This window comes from Mirounga leonina, unplaced genomic scaffold, assembly GCF_011800145.1.
Source record: "Mirounga leonina isolate KUSES-001 unplaced genomic scaffold, KU_Mleo_1.0 Mir_53, whole genome shotgun sequence".
NCBI classification, from domain to species: Eukaryota; Metazoa; Chordata; class Mammalia; order Carnivora; family Phocidae; genus Mirounga; species Mirounga leonina.
Window position 1 is genome coordinate 32,954,735 of NW_023270807.1, and position 24,081 is coordinate 32,978,815.

The 24,081-nt window shown below is 33.1% G+C and overlaps 1 protein-coding gene across 1 annotated transcript in view; it reads left to right on the forward strand.

Annotated features, from left to right (window-relative positions):
• RIMS1 (regulating synaptic membrane exocytosis 1) overlaps positions 1-24,081 on the forward strand; it is a 289,231-nt gene that overhangs the window by 165,293 nt on the left and 99,857 nt on the right. Inside the window, exons 19-22 of the mRNA XM_034991516.1 lie at positions 1,474-1,545; positions 8,594-8,706; positions 12,689-12,718; positions 23,789-23,901. Coding sequence (XP_034847407.1) covers positions 1,474-1,545; positions 8,594-8,706; positions 12,689-12,718; positions 23,789-23,901 — 328 coding nt within the window. The remainder of the gene's footprint in view (positions 1-1,473; positions 1,546-8,593; positions 8,707-12,688; positions 12,719-23,788; positions 23,902-24,081) is intronic.

The following is a 24,081-nucleotide window of genomic DNA, read 5'->3' on the forward strand; positions in this document are numbered from 1 at the left end:
TTAGGAGCCAGACATACTTACTTTCTTATCCCAGCTCTGCTTCTTACTGACGGGGTGCCTTGTCCAGAGCCTGTTTCCTCATCTTTGAAATAAAGGTGATAACCTGAAAGGATTGTCATGAAGTTAGTAAGTCAGTGCCTCCCTCAGTACCTGGCCTAGAATTACCCTTCAATATATCCTCTTTTCCAACAATTCAAGGAAAGTGGTAAGCGAGAGATGTTCCTCTCCTCTGCGTCAACCCTTTTTACGTCCCTCAGAAGTGAGACATCATGGTAACAGAAGGCCCAAGGACACACAGCTGAAACCCTGAATTGGAAGGGCAACAAGGGTGAACCCAGCTTTTAGCAATAGCAAAAGAGCTGGGGGAGACAGGAGCAGCCCCAGAAGTCTGTATACCCTGTGAAGGTGGGCTTCATACCTTGACGTGTATTTCTAGTGGGCCTGAGAGCAGGACTTGGCATGTAGGAGACACTTTGATTATCTGGCGTTAGGAGGGAATGACAGACAGTTGTCTCTTTGTTGTTGGAAGGAAGGGATATCAGGAAAGAAAAATAAGCATAAATTGTAAAGAATCAACCATTGAGAGAAAAATATACAATTATCAAGGTTAAAATGCATGTTACTTTCGATGGTTTCAATGGGATATTTTAAAATAAGTTTTAGTTTCTTGACCACAGTATTTTATATTTATTTCAAATATATAGTAGGCGAGACACATTTTAAGTCAGATAAGAATATGTAAGCTGCTGCTTAGGCAGGTAAGCTCTCCATATAAACATTTCTTTGGCAAAATACATTTCAAGTTCCACATGTTCAGTATATATATGTATATGCTTCTGGAACATAGAGTAAATTGAGAACTTTATTCTTTGATTTGTGATCTGTAATTAGCTTTTTAAAATTCTCCATGGTTACAAAAGCACATTTATAATAACCTTGGAAATAATTTTAATACTTGATTTAAAATGATTATGTGAAGCATATTTCACTGTGGTATTTTTCTTCTCCTCATATTTTGTGGGGGAAGAATAACAAACGACAAACCCTCGCACACCCTCTTTCAACTCGTAAACACAGAGGGCACTTGCCCCCTTTGTAGTCTTTCAGCACCTGAACCGCTGCTGTCATCACATCCATCCTCACTACATTGCTGCCCTGGACTGGTTTACTCATTAGCAGAGGCCAAGTTGCTCAGCAGGGGTCCATACTAAATCATTCCTGCAGACAAACCTGTCTAGATGAAGGCAGTCCTAGCTTCTTGTGTCTCCTGTTGGGCAACTTGTGTCTTCCACCCAGCACCACTTCTGATTTTTATTTATTATCATTTGTTTTTATTTTGAAAAGCACTGAATGACAAAACCATCTAAGTAAGATAGTTGTCATTTCTCGTGTTTATTGCTTTTATCATTGTGTGGTATTACTGTAGCTTTTTTCCTCATATATTTTGTATTTCTTTAACATTTCATTCCACAGGCACTCCAGAAAGTCTGAGAGATCTAGCATCCAAAAACAGACTAGGAAAGGCACTGCCTCTGATGCAGAAAGGTAGGCTTGGTGTTGTGCTGTGTGGCCATCTTCTATTTCAGCTGATAAATTCAGGGGTGCCTTAACTCTCATTTTACATGATCAGTTTTTAAACACAGCCTGTGATGTTTAAAGACATTCATGTAAATAGATCTCCTATATAGGAATAACCTCAAGTAATGAGAGAAGGGTAATTTGAAGGTGGCCCTTAAACTGTAGGGTTTAAGGAAAATCTCGTATATTTCTCTTAGTGATCACGCTGATCACTAAAGAGGACCAAATCTGTGCTAGGACATCAATGTTTTGTTTCTGAGATTATTTGTTATCAATGAATATAATACTTGAAATATGCAGTTATTTTGAGTGTTATTTATCTGTACGACGTCATCTTTTAAATCTTTTCTGCAAATAGATCTAAGATTCTACTTGTATATAAAAGATATTTGTTGAGTTAATGTAAAAATTAAAGGAATTACTGACCTTTCTTTGCAATTCAGACAACTTTACAATTTTTTAAATATTTTTAGGTGTAAGATATTAACACTTTGTTTTACATAGTTGTAAAAAACACCTAATGTCCCATTAACATATTATTCATTCATCCAAAAAAGCATTGAGAACATGCAGGGGGACACAAATGTAAATGAAAGAATTCATTGAAGTCTTATAGCTATTACTATAAAGGTATGCACAAGATACAGTGAAAACATGGGGAAAAGAGTGGAGTGCAGAAAGGAGATACCTCATAAAAGGTGTCACCTGAGCGAAATCCAGATACATAAAAGTAGATGTGAAGAAAATACTCCATGAAAAAGAAAGAAATATGAGAAAACACTGAGGCTTAAAAGCTGGAGAAATCCCTAGATGTTATGTTACACATGACCTTGTGGACTATTTAACAGAATTTCAGCTTCTGTTTTATACATCCATGAGCTATTCATGGGCTTGAGACATGAGAAGCTGATGATTGGCTTTGAGTTCCAAAATTATAGATAGCTATAACATTTTGTAAGGTGGATTGAAAGATCGAAGGGCAGATGCAAGACACCACTAGGCTGTCGCAATAGCCTTGATTGAGATAAACTCTGGACAGTTCAATAATTCATTTAAAAGATATGTGCCAAGCTATGTGCTAAGTTCAAGGAATAAAATAATGAACAACAAAAGAGGAAAGCTTCCCAGGAGATATTACTTCTGAATTGAGATCAGAAAAATAAGTAGCTATTAATTACATGAATGGGTGTGGATAAAGAGAAGATAAAACTTATTCCTAGCTAATATCTATGGAGATATTGACTGTTTAGGGAATCTAATTTACAATAGAATGAGGATTTAAAGAATTCAAAAAGTGTTGAATAGAAATTCAGTTTTACAAAAGAGCTAGGCTTTGAGAAGGGAAATGAAGAACAAAGTTCTAGTACTTCAGATAGATAGATAGATAGCCTGTAATGTATTGATTATGTTTCCACTTACATATTCTTTAATATTAGCTCAGTTAACTGCAGTTTCTTTACTAGCATTATAAATGATTTAAGTTCCTTAGACAAGTTTTTAATCATCAACCATCATTCACATGCCCCTCTGCCTCAAAGACAGACATAATTTCAATTACTTTGACATGACTGAAAATTTTCCTCAAAGTCTTACTCTTTTTATTCCATTCAGGCTTTAATTCATTTAACAGTTACTAGTTGAGTGACTACCATGTGAGGTTTATTTAGGATATATCAAAGAACAAGTCTTTTTGACAATAAGATACTGTTTTTATAAAATGCTAGATGATTCTAGAATCAACTGATGGTGCTTAACTACAAATGAGTAATATTTGGGCATTTCCTCTACAGTGCTGAAACTTGTCTGTAGATAAACACAAATCCTCCATCCCTCCAAAATGAATAGCAAGAATTTGATTGATTTCCAGTCTCAAATGTTTGCTGCTTAAGGACCATATTCATATTACTCATGCTTTATTTACTTTACTAATAGGTTTTAATATCGAAAACACAAACCTTGTAAGTGTGTAGATTTGTTTGATTATAGTTAAAGCTCTCCATTGATTTGTATTAGAGTGTAAATTATATGCCTGGTTTTTAAGTGAATTGTTGAATAACTAGTTATAAAAGAAGAATTGGCCTGGATTTTCTAGGCTTATGTTAGCTCTCATTTCTTTAGAAGATACCTTGAGTTGACATCTAACTACAGGTGAATTGAGGTTACAGTATGAATGCTTTGGACACGGATTCAAGGTCTTTGGGAAGTTAACAACATACTCAAAGGTTTCATACCACACAGTCACCCCTTGGCTTCTGGCAAAATTTGCTATTTAATGGTTATCATTTTGAAGGCCCTTTGTTGGCCTTAACAAATTTGGCCTTATGGGGAATAATGTTGTAAGAAAATATTTTGAAAGATATGGTGACCAGGTACAGGCAGAAGACAAGCAGAACTCATGTCCAAGTTCTGTGCCTAGCATTCAAAGCAGTGCTTTTCATCCTCTCGGGGAGCTCCTTGGTAAAATTCTGACTCTTCACGCTCATATGAATTCAGCTATATGACCTGCTAGCACCATTTCTCCTTTATACTCTAGTGACTTTTCTTTTTGTGGAACCTATAATCCGCAACCTATCTAGGGGATGTTTTGTCAGGACTAGTATTTAGAATTAACCAATTCTGAAAGGAAAGCTTCCCAACAGACATGCCTTTTATGTTGTGCTGGTGCTATTGGAAAGAGAATGTGTGGGCCCGTAATGGCCATTACAAGAGGAACCATTTTGAACAGTTGACCTTAAATACCACATGCATGTCCATCTTTTAACAAGCCATTAAAAAAAAGAATTATATTTTTAAGCTGCATTAGAAGAAATTTACTATTGCAGCAATAGATATGTCTGACTAACAACCTCAGATTTTGGTGAGAAATGTGTTTTACTTAAGTTCAAGTCAAAACACTAGTCTTAGGTGAAGAGAGTGGGCATAGATTAGACTCAGTAGTAAATACTTAGATACATATTTGGAGATGGTGAACTAGCTTCAGGCGTGCTTAGGTTTGAATTAGAATTTTGCTCTAGAAGCCTTACTTTTTGTTTAAAAAATTATGGGATATTTATAGATCTATAAAATGGAATAGGTATTCATTAAATACCATTTCCCATACATTTTATACCTACAAACTCTCAGGAGACAATTCTGTTAAATCTTGTCCAACAGTTTGATATATGGATATATATTTAGATTTTGTTTAAAAGATTAACAATATATGCAAGGATGTGCCATTTTTCCATCTTGTGATATGGAAACAAATCCTGTCTCAATGGGCAGCACAGGGAGCAATTGTTGGTGCTCAGTAGATCTGTGTGGATCCTGCCTTTACCACACGTTAGCTCTTTGTCTTTTTACAAGTCACTCTATGATCCTGTTTTTCTGTCTATAAAATATGAATAATGATACTTCTCAGACTTGTAAGAATATCAAAAAAAGAACATACATGTGTATGTATGTGTACACACGTGTCCATATATGCACAGACACTCAGTGCCTGGCTCCATATTGATGCTCAGTAAAGAATAGTTGTTCCTGTCGTTTTACTTATCCTCCATGCACTCCCCGTTCCATTCTGTAAATATGGTTGTTCCTCATCTCTTCCATCCTTGCATCCTTACGTTCTTAGCACATCCCACTCCATTGGAAACATCGAGGCTCGACAGCCTGGATTCTCAACATTTCACTCCTGTACCTCAGAATTTCTTGACTGATTCGCCTTTTCTCTAGTCTGAAATGAACTGCACTTGGTTCCGTTATCTCTCATCTCCAAAACCTTGCTCTTTTCAAAGTTCCGCATTTTTACTCTCCTCAGTTTTCCCTCCTGTAATTCAGACGTACTGCTACCCTCCTCTCTCTTCCTCAGGCAGAGTGGTTTTTGATGCTGCCCCTTTGGTCTGTGCTTTCATACTTGTAGTTCGGCTGGCAGCAGGGACTGTTTTGTATTGAGGGACTTTTAGTTCATGTCAAAGAAAAAACAGATCTAGTGCTAAATAGTGCACCTTCAGCACTATACAAGTTGTTCTCAGACCCTGCAAGCCTGTAGCTTTGGAGATGGGAACACTAAGTCATGGAGTCTCAATCTGTATAATACTCACCTAGAAAGCCATTTATTTGTCTCCAAAATTGCTTTTTATATCTTTACCATTCAGTTTGGTGCCATATAAGGTCTACCTAAATTACTCATATTTCAAGTCCCATTTAAGTAGTCCTTTTAGTGCTTATGAATTGTATTAAGGAATGAAGTAAGATTTTAGTGAAATTGAAATAAAATTTCTCAGTGCTAGGGTGAAAACCATTATTCACTTTCTAGACCACACTAAGAAAGTCTATTTTGAACAAGGATGGCTTGAAGTTTATTCTCATAATAATGGCTTTTAAAGAGTAATAGATAAAAACTCTTCCTTTACCAATGGAAAGGACTTGATCATGCAGTCCTTCCCATATAAATTAATTCTATAGGGTTGTTTTGTGAAAAGTCAATTGAGAATGAATGAACAGTCTTAGTATGTATTGTTAGTTCTTTTTTCTTTTAACTTGGAAATTGAGACAACAGTCCAGGTTTCGGGATTTGCATTAGGGCCTGATAAAGCATTAATCCATAGGTCAAGAAGATAAAAATGCACATTTGTTAAAGTTCTAGGTTGTACTTTTTCCCATTTTATTGTTCTGAAATAGAGGAGATAACCTGAATTAAAATAATTATAGCTGTGAAAATCATTTCATTTAAAAGAAAAATTATCAGTCTGAATACAAGTTGAATAAAATACTCAATAATTAATGTACTTCTGGTGATCAATATGTATTCTTTACTCTCACACTTCAAATCACTTGATAAGTGGGTTTACAGCATTGTTTCAAAAAGGATGAGGTATTATTTCTTTGCTTCTGTCACTGTAAAAAATAATCCATACTGGGTATTTTAAACATTCATTTTATTTAAAATATATACTAAAATGATAAAAAAAAAAAGGCAAAAGCATGTATCTGTTTTAAGATACATATCAGTTTTTAATTCTTAATCCTTAATTCATAAATTCGCTTCATAATAATTTTTAACCCTGTATTATGGTAACTGTCAATATATGGACAAATATCTTTTCAGACTTTTTTTTATCTTCGAAGATATGTTATTATCCATACATCAGCCATTTGTATTTAGTCAGTTCAGTAATGAAACATACTCCATCCTGTTGTATCATTTTAATTTGTTGGTCTGCTTAAATTAACCTCAGAAGACATCTTCCTTTTGCAGCCTACTTGGAATAAACTTCCTATTGCTGATTAAAATTATGAACATTGTAAAAATATACACAGAGTCCTACAGAGCACTATTTCTTCTTGAAGGCAAGTGCTTGAAGTATCGCTGTATTTGTTACTGTAATCATATTTATTCATTCAATCAAGGTATCTGTATTGAGTTCTTGCTCTCTGTACAGCTGTATTCCAGGCACTAGAGATGCAGATCAGTAAAAAACAAGAGACAGAAGTCTCTGTCCTTGTACAACTTAACAAGAGGTTTATTACATTGGAGGAATCTGGATTAGCCCTCTAAAAACCACATGGCGTGTACATCTGCAATAACTTGTCAGTTTCCTTTGAATTCCATTTCAGTGATTGCATGATGATGGGTTTCTTCTGGTTTTTAAAGTCGCTGCCTTGTAAGAGTAACCTGGTTTTCCTTGGACGAATGTGTTGGTATAAAACTTAATGTGAACCTGCTGACTGAAGATCTTTTTTGGCCCTAATGTTTTAGGGTTCTCCCACCATGCCTTTCTAGAAGGGGATACGCAGCCCTAAGAGCGACTGATCAGCCAGTCCTTAGGGGAAAACATCCCGCTCGCTCAAGGTCGAGCGAGCACTCTAGTGTCAGAACACTGTGTTCTACCCACCACCTTGCCCCCGGAGGGTCGGCGCCACCTTCTCCGCTTCTGACAAGGTCGCTATTCAGTGTCCAGCCCAGCATTCATGTTCTGCCTCCGGGTGTTGGTGTGGTGTTGTACTTTCCTGAGCACCTGATGCTTTCACTCATTATGACACCATAGTTTTTAATCCTTTCTTTGTGGCACTTAAACCTCTCCCACATCCTCTATTACTTGCATCTATCTTCACTGTGCTGATAGTAGTCTATAGTTCCTGCCAGTTAGCTATCATTGAAAATGAAATTTGGCTGTGTTATGTCCTTCCATCTGTTTGTGGCATATTCATATATATATATATATTTTGATTATGTAAAATTCTTTATGAGAAATTGCCTGGAAAATTCAATGTATATTTGCTTTAAAAAGTATTAGAGGAAATTTTTTACAAAAATCTTTTGTATGTGTTCGGTAAAATCTTAGAGTGTTTGAAAGTTTTTTAGTTTAAAAAAAAATTGAATGCCAGCAGATGGAGGTCAGCTTACTCCTGTGCAGTAGTAATGTATCTGCACGCTTCTCAAATTTAGATTTGTAATTTCGATCCTTGGACCAGTATATTTTATAGCATGTACCCAAGGTTATTTTTTTTTAAATATCTGTCAAGGTTTTTCCTATTTAAGAATAAACAACAAGTGAATGGTAATTTATAAAAGTCTACAGCTAGAACTATTCTAATCACTTACAAATAATTCTAGATATTAAATATTGACTTAATAGTGACAATTTAGGCAACAGCCTTTTTAAACTAATTTTCTACATTGTTGGGATTCAGAGGCTGTAAGTAGATAGATTTGGTTCAGCACTCCCCAAAATGGATAACTTAATGAAAAGCCACAGTTTCATAGTGAGTTAATTCAAAGAAGTGAGTCTGATTTTACTCAATTCAGGAATTCATTACACAGAACTATGTGTGACAGACCTTACCCTGTCTCTCTTAGTCCCTTTTTATAGTATTTCTTTTATCCATATCATCAAAAGCATTTGATTTTGTTTCCAAAGGCTGAGTGAGGAGATTTATGTCTGTTTTAATAGTAACAGGAAGAGGGGGAAGGTATTTGTCAGGCCCTCTTGGAGTTTCACCATTTCATTCCCCCTTTGTTTTTTGCCCACAGAATGCACAGACAAGCAAGTCCAACCCATCCTCCTCCTGCAGACACATCCTTCGGCAATCGGAGGGGACGACAGCTCCCACAGGTGCCAGTGAGAAGCGGCAGTATAGAACAAGGTATCCAATAAAGAAAGATCATTGTCCAAAAACCTTGGATTTGAGAACCACCTCTCTTTATACACCTTTTATTAAATGAATAATACTTTAATTTATGTAGTTTGCTGAATCCTAAGATTTTGTGTCTTAGAATTTTATTCCTAGAACCACGTTATAATGGTTTATGGCATATACTCTGTTTTTGCTGAGTGAGTGAATGATTGAATTTTAGATTGTCAATTAGGAGAACAAATTGAACCCTAGAAATACCTTTTTTCAGAGGGACCAAAAAAAGAAAATACAGTTTTTAAACTCTCAGTAAAATATGGCATTTTATGTGTTAGAAGAAGGTTTATTTAAGCTTATTTTTAAAATATTTTTAAACAAGCATTTGATCATATTGAAGTCCTTAGCAGTATTTTTAATTTTAACTTACTTGCAATATCCTGGTTTTTTATACAAGTTTTGTGAAGAAAGAATAACTTAGAGCACACATTTTAGTGTTTGGGTTTTTTTTTTAAACAATTCATGTTACTTACAGGTTCTCTTATTTTAAGCACATACACACTGTGTTTATTTTTCTAGAAAGAGAGTGAGAGAGACAGAGAGAGAGGAGAGTTTTGATCATGGAAATTAAATTCCCTAAACTATCTGGGCTAGATTATTTCAATACTGGGTTAAAATAGTTACTGGTTTTTTTTCATGTGACCCAAGGTCTATCCCATTTCTTAGTAGATGAAAAGATTTATCAGAATATGTTATCACACAAGTATTATCAGAGATCCATCCATTAAGTAAAGTACTGAAATAATTTTTAATTTGGGGTTATAATATAAATACAGAGGACTTCTCTTTAAAACGTGTTCAAAATCATCATCCCCATAAACAACTAAAAGGTTAACATTTTGAATATTTTTTTCAACAGTGTTGGTTGTTGCTGATGTGAAATTTTGTATTTCATTCTATATTGAAGGAGCTGCGTACATGTTTTACTTAATTGAAGTAATTTACTGAATGTATCACTTAAATGTTGTTTTACTTAATTGAAGTAATTTACTGAATGTATCACTTAAATGTATCAGAGAAATATCACAGAAATGATCTAAGAAGATAAATACATTGTTTCAAAGACTGATATGACAGAGAATATAAACAGAATACTTGGTTATAGAAAAATTAGTGTAGATTTTAAGAAATATCAACTTACTAATAGAGGAAGGCTGCTATGGTAAACTCTGGATGTGTATTATTTTTAAAAATTATACGTTTTCATGAATATGTCATGCTTCAATATACAGGGTTATTATAAGAGTATTCATTTAGTTAATAAGGAATCTATGATGCCATGTGAAACTCTGACTTTCTTTTCTAAAATAGCAATTAATTCATTGGAATTCTCAATTCATGTGTTTAACAAACTTTCTTTTCTCTTTTGGGAACATTTTGAGAAGATAATTCATAATTAATGTTTTTAAGACTCTAACAATAGTCCAGATGAAACTGCTTTAAATAAAACTTGGTGTTTCTTTAAATTATCCATTCATGAACTCCTGTTGCACAACTAAAAGAACCACAAATTCTGGAATTTTGCTACAAACTCAGTGGCCATATTTTGCTAAAGATCAATATCCAAAAATCATGTGTTCCTAAAATTCTTTGCATTTCCTCCAGTTGCTAAAACACTCTATTAGATTCAAAAGCATATAAGGGTACTGCATGTAACTCTTATATAGTGAGATTATAGCATATTATTTCTATAGAAATAAGAATTGCTTCTGTGTAATCAGTTGGATTGTATGCTGGATTTGGGTTTTTTTAAAAAGCTATGTTCTATTGTTAATATCAACATTACTGTTTATGATATTCATATTCACAGTTGTCTTTCAGAGAAATCATCAATTTGTAAGGATTGAATTGAGGTGGGAAGAAAGGAATGACTGAGGATGAAATTGATGGAGTTATTTTGAAATTTAATATAAATACAGTAGTCAACACTTTTTGTTATTTGAGGTTCCTGAAATTTATGGTCTCAAGAGTCATATACATAAAACCTTTTTAAGATATGAGAACAAACGTGTTATTGTATCTAAGTGTTCTTCCATAATTAAAACAGATCTGGTTTACTTTTTGATTTTATTATGTGCTCTGGGACTTTTGGAAAATGGTAATAGTGTCTTCCGTCATCATATCATGGATCTATTTCAAAATGAACAGACATGACATCTTTGTGTGTCCTAAAATATGTTTTTAAAAGTAAATTTTTCATTTGATTCCTAGATGAGCCAGAATTTAGCACGTTAAATTTATGATCGATTTCATTGTTGTTTGTAGGGTTATAGAATTATGGTTTTTTTTCTTTTGATAGTAGTTTTTAAACACTTCAATCTTCCATTAAGTTAATGCTGAGTGCAGTTCATTTGCAATTAAGCCTCTACTTCCTTCTTTCCAATCTTCTTTCTTGTTGCTGTTGTTTTTTTATTTTTAACAAAGGGTAGTTTTACTTTTTTTTTTGAAAAAAAGAAATGAGTTGATGATAAGCAGTTGTTGGTAAGAGCAAATATTTCAAATGGTTTAGATTCCTAGATAGTGATGCAACTTCATGATGAAGTTATAAAATAATTTATTCATGCGGTTTCTGGATACAGTTATCTACTTGATTTTTTTAGGATTTGTGCCAGGATGATTAGATTATTTGACTGGATGCATGTTTTGTTTTCTTTTGTTTTCTGTAATTCAGTTTTACTATTCTGTCTTTGTACCATAGAAGCAATATGTGCTCTTTTAAAGGCAAACACATCCTTTGAAAAGACATTTTTACTTAATTTTTGAAAAAGTTTTTTAAAGTTTCTTTTAAAAATTAAGAATGCTAGCCTATTTGCTACATGGAATCTGATTACATTAAAGTATACTTAGAAGAAAAGAAGAGGAGTGATTACAACACAGATTTTGAGGATAAAGTAGCCAAAAAAGTAGCCTTACAATTTAGGTAACTAATAGTTTGTAGTAATTGGACAAAGACTTCTAAGAAATTTCTCTGGTTATATTCCAAAGTTGTATTCCAACATAACCCTTGTGGAGAGTGAAGCTGAAAGCAACATAACTGTTTGCATACAAATGTTGTATGGTTTTCTGAAACCAATCAAGTGATTTTTTTGTGCTCAACTGGGTATCTTTTAAAGAAGTATTTAAAAATTATTTGTAAACTAACATTTGGTGTGCCAGCTATATTTTATGGCTATGATTATATCTGCTACTTAAAACTCTGATGATACTCCCCTTCAGAAATATCTAGATAGGCCATTATTTTTCAATAAATAGAGTACAAATAAGGAGGCAGATATAAAGCTTATGAAATGTCTAAGAATTATAATCTCCAAAGAATAATTTCACTTTGAGATATTTTAATATAATTAATTTGAGAAGGAAGAAAGGATTACTTAAATTAGGGTAATTTTTTCCTTGTGGAAAATGTTACTGAATATCTTCACAATGAAAAGAAAATGCCTACTACCTAGTAAAAACTGGAATTCCATTTTTCATAAATTATGTGAAATTTCAAATTATCTGAAATGTATCATTTTTGAAATGATAAAAATGTTTGTTATGAATATTAAGGATGCTTTTTAATACACTTGCAATAAAAAGTCATAATGGATTAAAATTAGAATGTTTTAGAAAAATTGGTGCTGAACTATTTTGCAGTTCTTAAAAGGCAAGAAAAAATGCCACACAATACATTTTTCTATGCCAAACATTAATTTCCCAGTGTTTCTGTTTTTTATTTTAAATCTTTAAATTGTTGTATTCATTCTTTCTTTGATTAATTTTAGTACCATATTTGAGACTTCCTTATGGTTTGTCATTGCAATTTATCATGTCACATTATATGTTGTACATTTTTATTATTCATGCCATTGTGCTAATTCACATTTCCATGTCTAACTATAAATTTGCTGATTTCTTTCTTTTGTTTCCATCATTATGTGCATTTAATTCATTGAAGAACAAGAAAAATATAACTCTTCCACAAAAGGTAAATATTAATGTAACTTTTTAACCATTTAATATTATTCCTTTTCTTTCATAATATGTGAGTTATATAACTGTATTTATTGAAATAATGAGCAAAATTATTTAACATAAAGGTAGTTTTCTCCCTGCAGTGATTTCGTAGGGCATTTGGTATTAAGTATTTTGTATTTTGTATTATTCACATCTAAGAGGAAAAGATTAAGAGTGCTTTTGTCTCCAAATTGATCTACAATGACAATTCCTTTTGAAAAATAACATATTTCTTATATGTTTTTGTTTGTTTGTTTGTTTGCATTCCCCTGCTCTCATGTGAAGGGTTGATTCTGACTTTCTGTTCAGGGTAGTATCTGCTGCAAAGGAAGAGAAAAATCCCTGGATCTTCCCTTTTGATAACAGCAACATTATAGAATGTTTGCCCCTCACTGCAATCATGCATCTGGGAAACAGGTGCCTAAATGTCACTTGCCTTGGCCTCAGTATTGTTATAACACCCGCCAGTTCTGTCTTCCTGAATGACAGACGAGGAAAACCACTCAGCCTGCTACGCTGGCACATCGGTGACCTCCTGCCTTACTATCTTTTGGATCACAGTTGATTTTTGGTCTTTGGACTTGAGTTTCAAGTAGATGTATACCTTGTCCTGCTCGCATGTGCTGCCCATACCATTTTCTATTCAGTATTACTGTTGGCCTGATAACTAAATATTTGAACATGAGTTTTAGCTTAATAAAATAATATTATTGATTATTTAATTAAATATATAATAATATTTAATTATTTAATTAAAAATTAAATAATGCTGTATAGTGTAATAAAAGTACATTTACTCAGTGTTTGTGGATTAATAGTTGAATTAATTTGTTGGACATAGTAATCCTAAAAATTAGTCCTGAGAGTAGCATCATCCCTTTTTTATGAATGATAAAATTCAGATTCAGAGAGGTTAAGAGATTTACCCATTTACACTGCTGATGAATGGTAGACTAAGCCCAGGTGTCTCACTTTTTGACCTCCTTCCACTGTACTTTAGTATATCCTATTTTAATAGGCACAAATCCCAAATATATTATCCCTAACTCTTAGTTTATTAAGGTATGTGTTATATATCTCAGTTTTATAGAGTGAAAATGGGAGGTAGTATTCAATTATTTAATTTGAATTTATAAAAATAAATTTATATTCTGGTAAATGCATATTCTGGCAAAGTGACTTACTAGGCAATAAGTAGACATTAATAAAAAATAAAATGTTATTTAGTAAGATCAAAATGTTTTGGTCCTTAAATTTTGCACTGATTGCTGGCCATCCTGCATTTTTAATTCAGGTATCAAAAACACAACATTAGATCCAGTGGTTCAAAAATGGCCAATGCATTTGTACTTAGATTTAGAAGAATTTAGCTGGATTTGCATGATAAATTTTACTATGATAAAAACATTAAAATGTTATATTAGAAATGGGTCATGACCTAATTAGTTTAGCCAAAAGGAAGAAAAATGTAATAATTCTTCATCTAGAGAGATCTTCCATATATATTATTACTAGGCAAAAGCTATAATTAGCTAATCAAAACAAAACAAAATTCATAAGTTGTACAACCTAAAGTCTCTATGAAGTATACACATTTACAGCCTCACTGCAGAGCATGACAGATTGTTACATTTCTACAAGATCATTGTGTTCTGGCTGAGATGTGGCGTCACTCTGCCAAGTCTTCTTTGCACATAGGACATGGATATGCTTCACAGAATGGACCACATGACTGAAAACAGCCAAAGAGACACATCCCAAAATACATGCAAACCAGGCAGAGAGCAGAAGAGGATGCTGCACCTCTCTCCTCGGATTTAAGGGAGTATTGCTTAGTCACAAAAAGTTTGAGAAGCCCAGAAAGGATAGAAGCAAGTTCAAGAAATTTCTTTAAAGTCAAGTTTTATGTTCACGTACCCCATAAAAAAGAAACAGTTTTATTTTGCATAGAAACCCTGCTGCTATGAGCTGATCTTTTCTGGGATGGATTGTATTGGAAAATTAAGTTATCTTAAGTCCTCGCTGGGTAGATGAAGACTGGGACAAGCCATGCCCAGCTGACAGTATAAGCTAAGGGGCTCCTTGTGAGAGCTCATTTTTAATGAATTGTATACAAACTTGTAGGACAACTAATGGTCCCGGTTTGTGGAGGACTGAGAGGTTTCCCAAGATGCAAGATTTTCAGTACTAGAACTGGGACAGTTCCAGGCAAAGTGGGATGGTTTGTCACCCTAACTGTAGGGGACCAGTATTTTTCAGCATACATTTGTAAAGCAGATGTTCGTAAAGCACATAAACAGAGATGTTAAATACTATTAACATGTTTATGTTAGATAGAATTTATTGAGCACTTATTCACTTAGGTTCAGACCTAAGAGTGCTATATATTTATCTCACATTCTTACAACAACCTGAGAGATAACTATTAATCTTAATTTTCCAACTGAGGAAGCTAAGGCTTTGGGAAGATTAAAAACTCGGCCCTTTATCAGTCATTTGTGTGGTAAGTGGTAGAACAAGGAATTAGACTTGAGCCTCACTCCAAAGACCTTATTCTTAACCACTTTGCTCTACACTGACAGCACTTATTAATACCTACTGTGCATGGAGTACCGCATGATTATGGTAACCACACGTGTGCAACCGTAAGGAAGGGATCATTACCTGTTTCACAGAGAGTCAGGGGGTTAAGTGGATAAGGTGACAAAGCTGCGGTGCAGCAGAACCAGATTTTGAGTCCACAGCCCATGTTCTGCCCAGGGTTGCATGTTGCTGTACCATTTCCCACTTACAACACCTCGGAGGGGCTCACTTAGGGGTCCCACCTCCCCCCTGAGGACCCAGGTTTTTATCACCCAACTAAAGCTTCTAATACTTCTAATACCTGGCTTGTCCCTCAAATTACCATGTAATTTGAGAAAATAAAAGCGGTGTATGAATAAAGATAACACGTTCTCGGGGCTGAAAAGTTAACTGAGGAACTATGAATGTTCATAGGACGTTATTTATCTTTTATCTCCCTCTTTTATGTTGAAAGCTGAGAGACCATAACATTTTAGACTTCACAAACTGCTTTATAGGCATATCTTAAATTATTCATTCTAAAAGTAAGCCAATCTTTCCCTCTCTGCTACATTTCTTGGACAGTTTTAAAGAGCCCATGAATGTAGTTTGGGGGCATCGAAATAATGATATAAGAAGATCAAAACAGAACCAGAAATTAAATGACTTCAAGGTGAGAAAAAATGTTACTATCGTAATAAATTTCTAATTTATATGCCTTTGGATACTATTTATTAAGTGCATTAACTTTTTGGGTTTTGGAAGCAGTTTTGAATCCTAGCAAAACACATCACATTCTCTTTTATACAAATATGAATTTTCTTTATTATAAAAAATGTGTAATTTACGCACATGGAGAATGAAAAGCAATTAGAGTTCAGGTTATTAAATGATATGAACAGGAACAAAGAGTAAGTGGCATTTGTTGCTTTTTTGTTTCACTAATAAAATCTATAATAATGATTGCAACCAGGTGATAGAGGCTATGTAAGGATTGTCTCTAGTCAACTGTATTTTAAAGTATAAGTTTTCTGTAAAAAACGCTCATATCAGTTACTTGTACTTTTCTTCCTTAAATGTTGACAAGAACAGTTGGAATACTAAGTTATGCAAAATACAATTTTTTATGGAACTGTTAAGCGTTAACCTTCATTAGGTGCAATTCATATAAAAAAGTGAAAAACATGATTTTGATAATTTCCTGTTACCTAAATTATTATATAGATGATACTTACACATTTACTTTAACAGTATACTGTGGTTGTGAGACACATTATAGGAAAAAATCGTGTAACTTAAATCTTTGCTAAAGCAAGTAAACTAATTTGTGTATTCTTCAGAAGCAGCATTATTTTAACTGTCACTAAGTAGAAAAGGATTTCAGTTTTATTCACCTTCTTATTAGATTCCTATTTAGTAGGTGCATATTAGGCCAGGGGATTCATTTCCTGTTATTGTATCATGTTGTGATTTCAAAGGTTTAAGTTTATCTTCCAGGGCTTTGCTTTTCTTGAACACTTATGAATATTTATGAATAGCTATTATGAATAGCTATTCATAAATATTTAGAGCTCCATCAGTAAAAAGTCTAACTTATCCATTCTTTTTTTTGCCACAAATCCATAAATATAGTGTCATTCTAGCCTTCTCTTTAAACTTTAGAGATGTAGCGAGTGAAGCCGTACATATAAAACAGTTCAGAACTCATGGTTTCAACCCTGTTTTCCCATTCTGCTGATTCATATGTGGTTATTTATAATGGTACATAGACTTTAAAAACTTCAGAGTATTTAACACATCTCATCCAAGGCTTAACTTGCAAGAAATGTCTCATTGAGGGAGAACATCATTACTCCTTTCTTCCTGGGATTTGTGGAGAAAGTGTAGAGGTAATAATAAAAGGCAGACTGATGTCTAGCCATGCATAAGCTCTTTGATTTTTTTTTCCTTTAATAGCATATATTTCCCTTAAATATTGTATTTTTAAACAAATTTTAAAATTGGCAAACACTTTTTACAGGAAAAAGGAGACTGTCAAAAAATTATATTTAGCAGTTATGCCACATCAAACCTTTCAAGATAGATACTGTTGCCCTGAGTGTTATTGGAATAATGAGAACTATGGATAAACATATTGGATATCACTTGGAATAAACAACATGACCCCTCAAGGAATGATTTTGTTATCCCCCCAGAGAAGCCTTCCTTACACGGGCTGCTTTTCACGAAGACTGTATTCTCAGAAGTGCCTCATAAGGAAAACAGTGCTCCCTTTCAGAATAGAAATACATTTTAAAAAGCTATTTACCCCTGGGAAACACAAAATGGCAAGGTAAAATGGGGACAGATTCTTTCTTCAAGAGCCTAACTTTCTTATCTATCAAGTATCTGACTAGTATTTTCAGTGTTACTCTGGCACTTGGCAATTTTGACATTGAAAGTTTTGTCTGGGGTTGGTAATCCTGAGCTTTGTTTTAGACAGTTCAGTGAAAATCAGCATGCTAAAAACAACAGATGGTCTTGTGGTTTTGGCTGCAGTGAGATTTGAGGGATTATATGTACAAATTACCTATTCCGCCTATGTCGACATTCCATTTCAATGATCTATAGCAAAACACAAGTTATTTTCTTTAAAAGCCTTTAAAGGAAAGGTGGTGTTTTCATTTAACATGTTACTTACTTGTGTTTGATGCTTCTCATGCTGGATAGATGTTATCTTTTATTTTTATTGTTCATACTATGATAGCACAATCCTTAATGTCTAAGAAAATCATACAAGAGGAAAAGGAAAACAATTTGACACATTTCTACCCTTGCAAATTGAAATGCATTTTATTCTGGGAAAATGACCCAGAATTTGGGCATTTCTGTGTAGTCAGAATACTCTAAACATTTAATCTTCATGTAGATATACTGTATATGTGTGTGGAAGGAAGAAGGCATGTATTATATCAAAGTTGCTTACTATACTTGCATGACTCCAAAAATAGAATGAACATGCAAGGAATACATTTTTTTAATTGAAAAAAAAACATGATAATAAATAATAATGTAAAATGCACTGGTGATATTTTCCCCCTTGACATCTATAGTTTTAGCAAGCTGACAAATTTTAAAATGCTGGAAATTAGGTAATAGAGCAAGAGAGAAAGATATTGTAGTTTTCTGTTTTTTGAAAATGTGGAGAAAATACTAATACCCTACTGAAATAATACAAAATCATGAACTACAACAGATGGAAGTTACACTGAGCAGTCCTATCACTTTACAAATAAAAACTCCATAATCAAGAGATGTGTGAGGAATTGATCAAGGCTACACTGATGAACTGGCAAATGATAATGGGTCCAAGATTATAATCTGTGCCTGGTCATTCCCAGTCCTCTTACCATTTTGCCACATTGCTTCCAGATGTATGGAGAATGTTTATACATCTTAACAATTTGTGTTGCTCTAAAGCCTAAAAAACTGTTAGTAAAAACTAGTATTTCATTTTTGAATTTTCAAACATCAACCTATCTTTCTATTCATGTTGTGTATAGTTTATAACATTTACAAATTCAATAAGCTAATTTTTTTTCATTTTTTATTACTTTATAATGTCCATGTTTCATATGATATTGTTTCTTACGTTTGAGGTGATTTTTTTTAAGTGCTTCAGAGAAGGAAATTTTTTTTACTACTGTCAATAACTGAGGCATCGTAGGTGTTTCATTTATATATTTCATTCTACCTGACGAATTCTAGGTATGTGGTCATTTATCATTGCTCTTCGGAGACATACATTGGAGCAAAGATGGGACTCCATTATTACTGAACTCTCATTGTACTACTAAACAGCAAGGAAGTAGAGGCTTAGTCTTTCTATTCCCAAAGTGTGATAGGACTTGGTAGTTGACTTGACAAGCTTAGTTATCATGTCCCGACATTATCCTCTGTCATCATTGACAGATGTACCAGCTAACCCTGCTACAAAGTAAAATACTCATGATGTTATTACTTTAATATACTTAGTAATATAGAAATTTTTATTGTTCCTATTCTCCTTTACACTTATGTTTCACCTAGAATACTCGAAAGTATTGGAAGGTTTAACAATACTTTGTATGGATTTTCTTTTTTGCCTATAAGCACAAACATTTGAAGTTCCAAATTCATGTTAATTTGTAGATGCATAGGAAGAAATGAAGATTTAAGGATTTGAGGATCAGAGCAAATTTATCTTTATATAATTGTAAATTCATGAATAGTATTTTAAATATACTTAAGAATGTATAATGCTTAAATTATAATTATCTTAAATTACACATAACTATAATATTTAAAATATTTTTAAGCAAATCACAAATGTCTGTAAGTCAAAAGAATTTCACAGAAAAATTACATTCTCTTTGCAGAAGGTGATATACTATGGAAATTTTTCAGTGAGGGTTCACTGAGGGTTAGGGAAGGTTTCAGTGAGGGTTAGGGGAGAAGATTTACTAAAGATCTTAAGTTTTTTATTTTTTTATTATTTCTTAAGTCACTGGCCTCTTTAATAATCTTATGAAAGGTATAGATCTAGAAGAAATGCATGTAGGTACAAACAGTATTTGCAAATGATCTCAGCTTCTTTGTAGTTTCATCAAAGATCATCCATACTGTTAGAGTAAGAATTCATAGCAAAGTATGGGACATAAGAAGAGAAACAATTATTTTAGTCTGTCTTTTTAATAATATCTAATACTTTCCATTAGAAAATTATGATAAATTATAGACTTTTAAAATTGTATTTACTTTTCTCACCATTTGATGCTTCAATCAGAGTCCTTGTTGAGTTTAGAAGAAATGATTTCCTAAGTATGGTTTTAAATTAACCCATAAAATTCTAGTTTTATTCTTTCTTAATTATATTATTGAGTTGATATTTGACATATATACAAAAATGTCAGAGTTTAAAAATAATAGTGTAAGTGAAGTGAATCTAAAGAAAATAGATAAAATTCAATAAATATTTTTTAGCTAAGTTACTATCTGCTTTTTAAGAAGCACAGTTTATTCAACATCAGACACAGCATTCAGCTTGTAGAAAGACAGAGAAAAATTCCAACTTAAAGAACTTTTGTATAAAATTACAGTGTTAATTGCACCTTAGAGGGAGAGAAGAATTGTTTATTCATATCACTCTATCTCAGTTATAGCTAAAGCTCAGGCTTAACAAACATCCTTCTTTTTTTCACTGTGTTGTATCTAAGCTATATGTCCATTAAAAGACTAAATGCAATTACATGATAATTAAATTTGTTGTAGAAAATGAGAGGGGTTTAACTCTCTACTATATGGCAGTTTTGAAATTAAAAAAAAAAGTTAAAACCCAGAAGTCCCCCAATTTTTAAATTCTTTTTATAACAGAATAGTAACTGGCATTTTAATGATTTTGTTAGTTTACAATAATGCTACCAACATTCAGGATGCTCCTAAAATGTGAATTTAGTGCTAGGATTTGTGGGAGAACTGAAAAATATTCCATATTTTAGTTTTGCATTGACATTAAAAGTGTCAATACAAAAATTTTAAATGATCATTCTTTTCAAAGTAAGATACTAGAGCTTTCTGAGCTGGTGTTAATTTTACTTATACTGGGACACTCAACAGATAACCATAGTCCAAGGATTCAATTCACTTTTAGTCGTTACTAAGTATCTGTTATTCTTTGTAAATCATGTACATTAATAATCATGTCCTCTGGTTCAAATTTGTGATATTTTATTTTAATTCATATATTTGTTTTTCTATTTAGATAAACACACCAATAATTCAGAAATAATGTCATTTCATTTGACAATAGATGGTTTAAACATAAAATGCAAGTAAGCGAACTGTGTAGAAAAGTTAAAAACTCTCCAAATTCACACGGAAGCTTCTTCGTTGATGTTTATGGAAAAAAAAAAACTTTTACTGAAACACGATCACTTGTATTATTTCAGAATACACACTAATGTACATACCATAAGGAAATAATGAGAACTACTAAAAAAAATGTGAATTGTATGTAATTATTTGATCTTTTGATATGAGTAAGTCAATGATAGGCTATCGGCATCTTGCTTCTGTTCTTGGAATCTGAGAGCAGGCCACGAGGATAGCGTGGGAACTACATTTTTGCTGGCTAGTCAAGGGAGTCTACTTGCAATTTTGAGTCAAAATTTGGGGATTTTCTTTCTTTGATGGATTAAAAGATGTCAACTTTCCCTCCTTTAGGAATAAAGATAGTGCATTAATCATTTTGGGAAGGTCAAAATGAAGTCATTTAAAACCATTTTAGGATTCGTTTCAGTTAGGCTACCACTGTCTCCTCATGATTTAGTTTTGAGTTTTCCAAATAAAGATTTAAATACAGCCATGTCATAAACTAAGTAATCCTATGTAGAGAAATGAGGCGTTGTCCTGGCAAGGTAAAATCACCCAGAACTGTTTCAGATTGCTTCAGGCTAATAGTTCTTGGGAAATTATCTTTTCAGTGCCAAGTAACTGTCTTCCCTAAGAATTTCATGATACTAAAAGTGAGAGTTACAAAGCTATGGGCCAATCAATGTGAAACATTTCTTAAAATTAATATCATTTGGTGAGAATATTAAGCTACTGCCATTTAAGTTTGCTTTTATCACAAGTAGAGATGGCTATGAGTTACTTTAAGCTTTAAGTGTAGAGTACAACTGATTACATACAGTTCATTTGATTTCCTCAAAGTTCAAAGCAAATGACTGAGCAAGTATCCAGACGTACCCACACCATAGGCAGAAGGCAGAGAGCAGATATTTGTACATTTTCTTGTATGGCATATGGTTTTGGTAAATGCAACTCATCTTTCTCAATAATTTTGTCTCAATTTCTAATTAATCTCAGATAGCCTTTTACTTTATAGTACTCATTACGACTCCTATATTGTCAAGTATTTAATAAATTTCTACTACTTTTCTCAAGATCTCCATTGTATCATCTTTTAATCATAATAGTCATCATTTACTGTCTCTGCAGTCAACATTTTCAAAGCAATTGTGCATCATTGCTTAATTCACAAAACTGTGATGTCAGGAATGGATATCGTCTACCTAATTTACTGAATTTAAACAGAGCTAAACACCTAATAATTTTATGCTAAAAGTATAATTAAAACATTTACCCACACATTTCAAGCTATGTATTTATATCTCGTGCTATTAGTCTGTACTTGAACACACAATAAAAGCTACATATTTACTTAATTTTTATAATCGGTGTCAGTGTCTTTTATCGAGCATGATAGGCCTTTAATCATTGCAATGGAAACATTTGCCAGCAGGTGTCTTTATAAACTCCTCATAAGAGGTAAAATCAGTAGTAGCCAAGTCAGTCACATAGATCAACATTTATATTATCCTTATAAGTCATTAGTCCCTCTTGGCAGAAGCCCCAATACTTTAATCACACAAAGAAGTTTTTTTCCCCATAAATAATGTGTATATACACAACTTAAAAATAAATCTTAGCACTGGTTACAAAAGTTGAATAGTCTGGAAAATTGTCAAAAGATTGTAAAAAATAAACATAGGTATCACACAACACAAGTGTATGTTTTGAAAAGTTCATTCTACACACAACTGTGCCCTTAGCTCCTTTTTCCCCTTCATTTGTAAAAATGTATAAATTAATGGTATGGTCTTGAAGCTAAGCTGCTTATGATGGATTCTGACTTAAAATAACTTGTATTTTATCAAAGGCTGTAATTTTCCCATCTAAACAGTCACACTTGCTACTTAGGAGATTAAGAAAGACTTAAATGTAATGCATTTCTGTACATATTATAAATTAAAGAGCTAAAAATTTTATATTGTATTTTCAAAACATTAGAATTTCATATATGTGATCAGACATAGCCACCAGAAATAGAAAACAATTTTTTCTCTTAGGCCATTTTTAAGACTGGCAAATATTCAAGTAACACTGCTGGTAGAAATTATAAGAATGCCTCAAAAGCAGATGCTTATTAATTACAACCATTTTTCGGTGACTGCTATTAGCTGAGGATGTTAAGTGGGTGTGTGCATGCATGTTAAGCATGTGCATATATGTGTGATGTGTTCAGTATGCATATTTGTTTTCTCTATATATGTACATGCAACAACCAGTTGATTAAATGGAAGGCATATTTTCACGATTGAATCTGATTTCACATGGTCATTTACGAATGGAATTGAAAATATTTCATATCAGGTGAAGAAATAGAGTACTTATATTTTGTTACTAACATTTGTGTTCCCCATTTTGTGTGATTTGAGTCATGTTCATCTTTAGATTAACAGGTGCTAGCATTGTATATTCTGCATTTTGTTTATTAGTCATGTGTTATTTCTAAATTTCATTTACTTGAAATCATATCAAAAGAATTGAAATCTTAAACCATTCAGTTCCAAAAGGTGCTTCGCCTGTGTTAATAGGCTTCCATTGTGTGTTTTTGCAGCAAGCTTAGTAGTGGAGGAGCGAACAAGACAGATGAAAATGAAAGTGCATCGATTTAAGCAGACAACAGGGTCTGGTTCTAGTCAAGAACTTGATCGCGAGCAATATTCCAAGGTAAAACTAGTAGTATCCAACCAATAGTTTCCCTTTTAAAAATGTACAGTGTGTATAGCGGTAGGATTAACAAGTGCCAAGTTATGTTAGAGAAGTTATCATTCACCTGATGGTCTTGCATCATAACCTCGGTCCTCTTGATATTTTCACAAGATATATAGCTCTGTTAAAATATTAGTT